General features: G+C 49.8%; 1 protein-coding gene across 1 annotated transcript; it reads right to left on the minus strand.

Moving 5' to 3' along the window:
* Positions 1-1,366: 1,366 nt before the first annotated feature.
* On the minus strand, positions 1,367-9,968 carry AP5Z1 (adaptor-related protein complex 5, zeta 1 subunit). Its single transcript, XM_009875895.1, has 15 exons — positions 9,789-9,968; positions 8,269-8,413; positions 7,457-7,569; positions 6,864-7,032; positions 6,298-6,438; positions 5,881-5,918; positions 5,638-5,800; positions 5,190-5,368; positions 4,550-4,692; positions 3,565-3,714; positions 3,225-3,336; positions 2,743-2,840; positions 2,342-2,474; positions 1,953-2,167; positions 1,367-1,637 (listed from the first exon to the last, which is right to left on the minus strand). Exons 1-15 carry the CDS (start codon positions 9,876-9,878, stop codon positions 1,367-1,369), a joined length of 2,160 nt encoding a protein of 719 aa, XP_009874197.1. The 5' UTR covers positions 9,879-9,968.
* Positions 9,969-10,227: the final 259 nt, after the last annotated feature.

Consider the following 10,227-nt stretch of genomic DNA (forward strand, 5'->3'; position numbering starts at 1 on the left):
TGGAAGGAGAGATGTCAAAACAATCCAGCGCAGGGGAAATGCTCCACTGCTGGATTTTAATGCAGCCTGGCCTGCCTTTTCAAGGGCAGAATGGACAAAGCACCTTCACCGAGACACTAGTGCCTTGCTTCTCTGCTAGGCCATGCTCACACCAACTGGCCTGGGGTGTCACCCCAGCAGGGACTGGGATCAACATATCCCTCCTGCTGCTGACTCATGTACCAGGCAGGCGAGCGAAGGCTCAGGGCCCTGCGGGGCTCCTGGTGATTCACTCGACTTTAAATCACGTAGGTATGTTGGCCTGGCATCTGCCACCGAGCTCAGCAGGTTTGTAGGGTGGGAAACGGGCTGCCTCGAGCCCCATGGCAAACTGCATGTACTCCTTACCCACCCCCTGCTTGGAAACCAAGGCTCGGGGGAGGCTTGGTTTGCACTGTAGGCAGTTCTGGGGCTGCACCCTGGCAAGTTCCAGTGGTTTCAACACTGCTCCCCACTGAGCCCAACTCTCCAGGCACCCCTGCGGGGTGGGAAACAGCCCTAGAGCTCTGTGTGTATTGCTCACAGAGCAGTCAGGTATTGAAAGACTGTAAATAAATCCAGCTATTTCTTACCATGCATGAGGGGCTTGCTTCTCCCGGGAGGAGCAGCGGGATGTATTCACTTCCCCTACTTGTTAATACTGTACAGCGCGAATGTGTATAAACTTCTTGTGCAGACACAGAACACAGCATGGCGCCTGTTTGACACGGGGCTGATGTATATTAAGAAATGCTCTTAGTGTCAACAATAAACTGGATCAATAAATCTCTCTAAGCTCTGGTCTGGTAGCTGTCTCTTGGATCTCGACACATTCACTCTGATGGTAAGACAGAAGAGCAGCGAGGGCTCGCAGCAGACTTCATGGAGTCACTTCTGCATTCTCCACCTCGCACAGGCCTTCGCTTGGCTGATCTGCTGCAAGCACAGAGGCAATAAAAGCAGCACAGGCAGAGCCAGGATCTAGCGAGGTCAGAGGAGGGGAGGGAAGAACTAGGAATCCAAAGGGGCATGGTGTGCTGGCAGGGTATTAAATGCATACATTGACTCTCCTGCCATATTCACAGAAATCCACTGGGATTTTCAATCCATAACGGCCAGGGAGAGGTAAGACACGCTCAGGAGGCAGAAAAGCACCAGGCGCTAGGAGACAGAAACACAAAGAGCCTCAGAGCAGAACAACAGCCTCAGCTCTACTTATTCCTGTTTTCTGTTTCACTCAACATCATTTGTTCCTCATTCCCAGTTCAGAGCAGGGCCTCAGCCTTGAGCATCAGCAGTGTCCGACGAGTTACAGTGGGGGCCAGAGCCTCTCAGAAACCTCATGCCCTCACCCTGGCATGAAGCTAGGAGTCGGTTCAAGAAGGCGGGTGACCATCCTCAGGGCAAAAGGGAGGGTGTCATTCGCCTCTCTCTGAAACCGCGTAGCGGCCATGTCTACAGGCGGTGTGAACACAAACTGAGCCACACTTGGCATTTTCAGTAGGTTCATGAGCTCAGTTGCCCGGATAAGGATCTCCTCAAGGTCCTCCTCGCAGTAAACGGAGGTGACAGCTGGGCTCTGCACAAATGTCTTCATCTTGGACAGGAACATGGACACTCTGCAGGAGAGAAGGACATGGACATCAGCTGGCAGGACCCTTGTGCTCAGCAATGTCACTACTTGAGCCTGCATACTCCAAAAGATTCTGTTGTAGGTGAACACCAGATGCTACCCACGCCCTCCTCCTGAGGCACAGTGTTAGTCAGCAGATGAATCCCACTTCTCCAAACCGCGCTCCTCCACAGCTTGCTTCCTCAGTCCTGTCTCACATTCAGGTTCCATCAGCTGCCAGGCTTGATTATTTCACACTAGCAACCATCTGAGTATGGACCCACAGGATCTGCCCTTTGCCCTTCGCCCCACCCCTCTTCACCTGGGGATCAAGTCCTGGCTGCGAGCTGCCAGCTTGGTCAAGGTGGCCATGAGGGCACTGATGGCACGGGGCACGTAGCCGGGGGTGCTGGCCACTGGTCGGAGCTGGGTGATTTCAAAGAGCACGGGCTCTAGAGTCTCAAAGAACCGGGTGATCTGCTCCACGGTGCAGCGCTTGTCGTAGGACACAGACATGTACTCTCCAATAGCCCAGACCTGAGGCAAAGGCAGATGTGCATAGGGCAAGCAGAAGGAAAGGGAATCAAATGATTTTTAGGGAATAGCAAATCAGATTAGATAATGCTAGGACAGAGGAGAGAAGGGAAGGTGACCAACAGATTGCACTGCAGTTGGACCAACTTGTGGCAGAAGAAGGCAGGCTCTACTTACCAGGTTGGTAAAGAGGGCTTCCTTGTTCTGGATATTGCTGACTGTTCCTGAGAATTCCAGAATCTCTGTGGACAATTCCACAACGACCGCAGGTCGCAACTTGCAAAGCATCACCAGCTGCGAGCTCAGCACGCTGGAGGGAAGAGATGGACAGAACTCAGACCACAGGCAAGGTGGTCACCACCAGACTGAGGAGGTGCTGGCAGTACTCAGCCCCTGGCACAGCGGCTGCACACTCCGGATGTTTCCAGCAAGGCCGAAATCCCCAGTCTGCACCCTCCTAAGATATGTCACAGCAAGGACTGGGCCCCAACTGAAGAGGCTCCTGGGCTACCCGGGGCTGCCAGGGTGCTGCCAGTGGAAGGCCTGGGAGCTCGGCTGGGCCTCCTGTCCCCTCTCACCTGTACACTTCATCTTTAAATGCTGGGATCTCATAGAGCTGGTCACTCCTCTGCAGCAGCAGCACCACCAGCTGGTTTATCAGGGGCCCATCTGCAAACTAAGAACCAGCCCGTGTTTCAGCAATACCAGTGACTTCCAGCAGTCAAAAACTAAACTAACCAGCCAGGTAAGACAGAAACAGTCTGAGCTAGCAGGTGGGGAGCAGTGCTCAAAGCAGGTATCAGGCACCCATTCTGCTCTCACCCATCTCCTTTACAGCTAGTTGAGAGAAGTGTGAGAACACTTCACCGTCGAGCTTTTCTGCTTCTCCGGATGAAGTAGCCAGCTCAGGGCTGGTTTATGCCAGCGTTAGCCCATTCCACCCTCCCCTCATGCATCCCACTGCAGCATCTTAACAATTTTGCTTCTACAGCTGCTCTTCACATAACAAGAGATTCTTCACAGCACAACTGTTAAGCCAAACTCTCCCATGAGGGCCTACCTCTGCCACCACCTTGAAAAAGAGTTCCAGTAAGACAGGGACAGTCTCTGCACACTGCACAACCCTTGGGCTGTTGGCCAGGGATCCCAGCAGCTGCCGAAGTGGAATCAACCTGTGGGCAACAGAAAAAATACTGTTGAAGGCTTGTTCCCAGCTACTCTTCTGGCTGCCCTTCCCTACTCCACCAACAAGGCCTTTGAGTGCTTGGCAAAGCTAACGCGGGGAAGATCAAATCCACCTCATCCCAGCCTAGAGCAGCTATGCCTCTCCCAGCAATACCAGTGCTGCCTCCGAGAGTTGAACCAAACCCGTAGGGGAGTCTCCTACAGCAGCTTCTTACCTCTCTGCAGTCTCCTCGGGAGCAGACTTGGCACGGAGGAGATACTGGAACATGCTCTTGTAGAGGGGATGTCGAAAGGCTTCCAGACAGGTGGTCGGCTTCACCGCTGGGTCGCTGGGAGCCTTCTCCGAGGTAGGAAGAGCAGTTGACCTAGCAGGAGGAACACAGAGAACACGCTGAGTTATGAGATGTCAGGGCATGACTGGAATCCTGAACTATACAGTAACTCCCTTTCCACTGAAATGAGGACAGCAAGTTGGTCTAATAAAGGCTCCCTGGAAGCCAGAGAACCAGGGTGACAGAAAATTGTGAGCCCAGACCTCTCAGGCTCAGCAATAGTTCCAGAATTGCTTCTGTATCACTCCTGAAAAAGAGGAAAATGGCATCCTGTCCCCCTCAGACATCGAAGCCCACTAACACCTTGGCGACAGGATGACTCCCTTTTCTCAGCGCTCCAAAAAGAGCCGCTAATGCCAGGGAAGACAAGGAAGAGAGAGGTACATCAGTGAGAGCCAGTCCCAGTCCTGTCCCACCTTCCTGGAGACTCACAGTTCCTAATGACCTCAGGAAGAAACCTCTGTATGTCTCCAGACCAAAGCCAGAAAAGAGAAGTAAGAGCAGGGAGGGAAGACCACGTAGCCCACACCTTTGTGCTGAGGTGGTGGCTCATGGCAGATGCTCCAGCACATGACTACTGTTTGGGAGATGAATAGGGAGAGAGGAATGACAAAAGCTCCCTGAGCCTCAGAGACAGTCCAGTACTGAAGTGTAAGAGCCAGTTACCTTCTCTTCCCATGCACAGCACATTACCAGGAAATATGGGCTGACCTATGTGCAGCTTTGTGTTAACCTGACTGTAGCAGATACCTCTTGTTCTGCAACAGCAGCAGCCAGAAGGCAGCTGAGGATCAGAGAAGCACGTACTAGGCTATCGTCAACGCCAAGACCTTCATTAGCAAGCAAGAGGAAGGGAAGGTAGCGTTACCTCAGCTGGATGTCCAAAGCTGCTGTCAAACAGGGCAGGTCAAGCAGCAAATGGAAGATCTCAATGGCTGTGCCTGCATCCAGCAGAAAAGGGAGAAGGTCCACAAACTCAGAGATAAGGGGTGGGCTGTTCCACGCCAGGAACTGCAAGGAACAAGCATAAACTGCAGCACTATCCCAGCTACTTGACCACACAGATGATTCTCACACCGTGACCAAAAGAGATGGGGAAGGGAAAGTCCCTTCTGAAAAGCAAAATCAGGGAAATCTGAGGGTGTGGTCAAAACCTGGGAGGCTGTTGGAAGCTCAACACACTTAGCTGGTTCAGTGGCTGGGAATTTGCAAGTTATTAAAGGTTTCCAAACACAAAATGCTGTGTCCTAACTGCGTTCACTGCACTTCACAACCCACAGGCAGGAACGCTAATGCAGACTCTCCTCTACCGGCAGTGCTAAACACTCCCAGAACCCTCTTGCCCCTTCAAACTCACACTTGCTTTTGTTAACAGTCCTTTCGGCCTGTGCTCTGCCCAGCACTGCCATGAAGGCACATGGGAAGCTCTGGCATGCAGATGGAACATTCTGGGGTACAGAGAGGAACGTGCAGTAGGCTCTCTCCCGTGCTCCTGCAGGAAACTGTACCTTGAAAAGATTTGGGAAGCTCTGTCTGAATATGCTGGAGGTCTCAGTGAAGAGCTGGCTATTGTCTTTGCAGAACTGGACAAATTCGAAGGCCAGTGATGGGTTGTGGAAATGCTGAGCTGGGATATCAGCGAATAAGTGTCTGTAGATTGCATCGGAGTCCCCAGCTGCCATTTTACCTGGAACAACACAGCACGTTACTGAGCATAGCCCACCCAAAAACCCTGCCAACAAGGGCTCCAGGGGGTAAGTTAAATCTGGGTTATGTTTTTCTGAAGAGCACAGGACACTCCAGCTTCTGGGTCTCCTGGAGAGGAAGCATCCATCCCAGAGTACAGCGAAGGCTCAATTACCAACCTGGGCAGCCAGCAAACTGCCAGGACAAAAGCCCATGGCAGGGGTACACAAGACTAGATCATCGAAGAGGGGGTGATTGCTGTTGACTTACTGTGGTTCAGGAAGAACTGGGCAATGGGAAGTAGTGCCCTGGCATAAGTGGCATCCCCACAGATTCTGCTGTGCAGGATTTTCAGGAAGGAGGCTGCGCGATACACGTAGGAGGAGTCCTGTTTGCAGATGATGTCCATGATTGTTACTGCCTCTATGAGACACTGCAGGAGAGCAGAGAACTAGATCAGAGGTCAGGGAAGCCACAACTCCCAGAGCTTCAGCCCTACCTCTGCGTACTTACAGCTTTCTGCAGGTCTCCATCATCTTTCTTCAGGGGTCCTGCCAGAGAAAGGAGTCTAAGTTAAACTTTGAGTCCAAACAGGAACATTAGCCTGTCACTTTGAGCACTACCATGGATTTCAGGACAGGTGGGAACACATACTGATCCTGATTCTAGGCTAGTGATAACCAAGTTCCACAGCCCCACCTGCAAGTCAAGGGTAGGAGGCAGAACATGGCCATTGCCTCCAAATCCCTCCCCAATACCTGAGCTCAGGGCTGGTCAGTGACTTCCACCAACAGCTACAACAGGTCCCACCCCTAGGGCCCGATTGCAGACTCTAGCAAGTGAGATCCCAGCCCAAAAAGGCAGTGAACCAGGAACATTTTCAAGGACACTACCAAGAGAACTCTGAGGAGGGTTCATGGCAAGACTCACGGCGATTGCTCTGCTCAATAAGCCGCTGGCAGTACTCGAAGGCTTTCTCCCGCAGACGCTCCTTAGGATGAAGCAGGCGACTAGGTGTGGGCGTAGTTGAGACCACAGACATAACAGACCTGTCCATTCCTGGTTTGTCATCTACGCAATAAAGGTTACCACGTATCAGCTCATGCCATGGGCAATATAACCCACAGAACTGCCCCGGAATAGCAAGGGAGCTGTCTGTCCCCAGGTGCACAGGAGGCTGGGGAAGGGAATGTTACAAGAACACAAAGGAGATGCTGTCTCCTGCCATCCAGGCCTTTCTTCTTAGGGGCTCATAGCATTTTGCCTTAAACCAGGAGACTCACTGAATAAATAATTCCTCACGGAAAGGCCAGTAAGGATCAGTCAGGAGGTTTTTTGGTATTCCTTTCCAAATTTTCCCTGCTCCTACTAGTCCAAGAGCTCTGAACTCTGGCCCATATTCCTGCCACTTGCTGGTGCAGCTATCTAATCACCTCAGAGCACACCCTCCCCTTGGGTGTGCAACCCCTGTTGGCCTGCAGCCCTTCAGTTCGTACCCGAATTCGTGGTCTTCAACCCCTTGCCCCCATAGCACAGCAGCCAATTTCGCAGCATGGAGAAGGCCTGGACGTTGAGCCACTGGTCCTGTGTGTAGTACTGACCCACTGAGAGCACTGTGAAGAAGTCTGTGGCAATGGCACCATCCACCTCTGTGACAGGAGCAGGCTGCAAGAAAACATGCAGCAGGTCAGATGCCCAGGGATATCCAGAAAGAGAAAAGCCAGCTGTGTTGGATCCTTTTCCCCATCTGAAACACTCCAAACATTCCCTTTCTCTCTGACACAGGTCTCGTTTGCAATCAGCTTTTACTCTGACATACATGGTCACTATAAAATCTCCCCTCAAAACTAAGTCAAGGATCAAAGCTCTGCCTCTACAGCAGAACTCCTAAATCTTGGAGCTATAACCCCCTCTACTTTGCTTTACTACGTGTCTGGAACACTTATCCCACAAAAACTGGCCTACATTACCATTTCCCAAAAGAAACTGATTCTGGGATCCCAAAAGAAACTGATTCTGGGATCCCAAAACAGCAGGTAACTGCCAAACAAATGTCCCTGTGAGATGACCACGGCAACTCAGCACTTACCTGTCTAGTTCTGGAGTTGGAGAAGAAGCCTCCAGAGGACTGAGCGACTCCTTGCTGAGTACTTGCATACCTCAGCCAGTCGGCCATCTTCTTACTGACTACATTGACCTGCTCTGTACAAGGAAAGCCACAGGGTCATTGTTAGATCAGGCAGAGAAGCAGCCTCTGCTACATAGCCCTGGTACCCCCTAATTGCTCTGCTTTTCCTCCAGCCTAGAGCACTCTATCTCTGATCCAGCAATTGGTAAATAAACTGGTATCCCACAGAGCATGCCCTGCACTCCTTCTCCTGCCACTTCAGAGTCTAGGATTGCTCTCACTGATTTCAGAGCTTTTCTCACTCCTAGACACTGGGTCAGTCTCGTTATTGTTTTGCCTGTTTTCTCAGACAAAAATTCAAGAAGTGAGTGATGAAACCAAGGACTTCTGGTGCCAGATCAGTCAAGAGGTTCTTGTTCCTTTGTCTCCATCCACAGCTGCTATTAGAAAGGTGCACAAATACTGTCAGATCTATTCAAGGCTGTGGCTGGCTTCAGCTCTGCAGACAAAAGCATCAAAGCCCTTACAGAGAACACACAAAAGCTAAGGCAGATAACTCTGCCTGCTCAGCCAGCCCATACAGCCTGGCCCAGTGATTCCCCTAAAGCTTCTCTGACATAAGCAAACCTCAGGGAAAACTGTCAGAAACAAATTCTTGATCAGAAGGCAACTCTTCACTGTTTTAAGCCTGGAATGCGAAGCCTTCAGAGACCTTTCTGATGACTATACAGATCACAGCCAGGTGGCAATCTCAGGCTTTCCTATATACTTACCTTCAGTTAGAGATTCTGGTGAGAGACTGATGACATTTGACAGGACAGGAAGAAGGTACCGAGCACTCTGACCCTCAGGCAGTCTTCTTTCAAGGATTTTTACAATACGCTGCCCCACCGCAGACACTTCAGCCTTCTTATTTCCCTTAAAAATAAAGCAAAGGCAAAGTTAGGCAGATAATCTACTACTGCTAGAGATCAACGCCACACAGACTCTTCCATCAGGCATCAATACCAATGGCAAACATGAATCTAGTAGTCAGATTTGTACCAGATCACCACAAGGAATTAGGAAACGGGAGGCTAGCTTCCAGTGAGGAATTTCATGGGAGAATCTCACCCATGAGCAGGGCTAACTTCTGTGCTTCTCTCCTGAACAAATATGAATACATCTACCAAAGGAACACACAGACGAGGAAGTTTAAGGTTCGGGGGTAGAGATCTGCGCAGTGAAACGAAAATGGAAGAGACACCACGCTCCTCCCACAGATACATTGCTGCAGCCCACTGCAAATGATGGCGCTGCTTAAGTGTGCTGCTGATACATCTCGCTCTCAGAGGAAAATCGGACTGAACACAAACCAATAAAAGATTTCCAGCTCCTAACACAACACCAGAGGTTGTGTTTTCTGGAAAGCCAAAGGCTTTACAAAAAGAACATCAGCTTTACAGAGCCAAGTGGGGCAGGGAGGAGGATGATTTCCACCCAAAACAGTGACAAAGGGAAATGTGCAGATTTTAAGATGTTTTCAAATGCTCTGCAGAAGTGTGGCTACTTTAATGAGTGAAGCTGCTGCTCACTGCACCCCACGTGAGAGACATGATACTGAAATGGCTAAAATATAGCAAGTTTAGCAACATTAAAAATTGATTAAGAGCTCTTCACAGTTTTTAGTTGCAATCTAACAAAAATACTTTAGAAAAATATTTTATCTTTAATAGGCACAATAATAGTAAAAGAAGAAGTAGAAGAAGAAAGTTTCCAACCTACTCCCCAGAGGGTAGTGAGCGCACGCAGCACTCAAAACAGGAAGGTCCTTGTGTTTTCTTCTCCATAGAGAATCTAGACCTTTGAAGTGCCATCCACATTTACAACCCTGCATGTTTTATAGACTCTATGCATATTTTTTCACATGTGAACATGAAAGCCAGTAATGTAAAAAGAAAATAGTAGCAATAAATTCACTCTCACATCTCTTGTTCACAGGTTCAAGCAGCCTATTACAGCAGCTAGCACTAAAGTGTTCTTTTTCGCTGCCAGTTAGTTATAAGCCTGCCTGAGGCCCTCTATACATCACAATTTTAAGCAGTCTGTGCTACCAAGTACTAAACACAAAGTTGCCCTTTTTTTCCAAATAAAGCTGAATAATTAGGTTCCTTAAACGAATACGGAAATGCTTTTGCTTCTTCCTAAATACTTTCAATTGATTTTCACTCTCCTTGAGCTGAGCAAACAGGGAACAATCTGAAAGCAAATCCTTATTGACAAGGGAAGATTTCTGACTTGACAGGTCATTTACCTGAGCCAAAAGGACAGAAGATACCAGGCTCAAGAGCTTTGTATCTTGAATCTCATCACAGGAGAGGATCAGATCATTGCAAGGTGACATCTCTCTCAGGATGGCAGCACATAACACCTGAATCTGCTCCGGGCACTTGGATGAACACAGCACTGTCTGCAACAGTTCCACAAACTTGCCATCCAGCCTGCAAAAGTCACAGTAAAGCATCACTGCACGGCAACAAAAGATCCGGGCACTTATTTCCTGCATATTCTTGGTCTTGGGATGACCTCCCTTGACAGTCACTCTGGCTAACACCACCTTACCATCTTCACTTCCGAATTTTGCTCCTAAGCGCAGCTTCAAAGAACAAGCAGTGACACAAACACTTCACACTCTCGCTGCAAAAGGAGGGGGGCACCTTCTGCTTAACAACAGGGAAAAAAGTGAAAGAGCA

The sequence above is a fragment of the Apaloderma vittatum genome, unplaced genomic scaffold, assembly GCF_000703405.1.
Source record: "Apaloderma vittatum isolate BGI_N311 unplaced genomic scaffold, ASM70340v1 scaffold7149, whole genome shotgun sequence".
Taxonomy (NCBI): Eukaryota; Metazoa; Chordata; class Aves; order Trogoniformes; family Trogonidae; genus Apaloderma; species Apaloderma vittatum.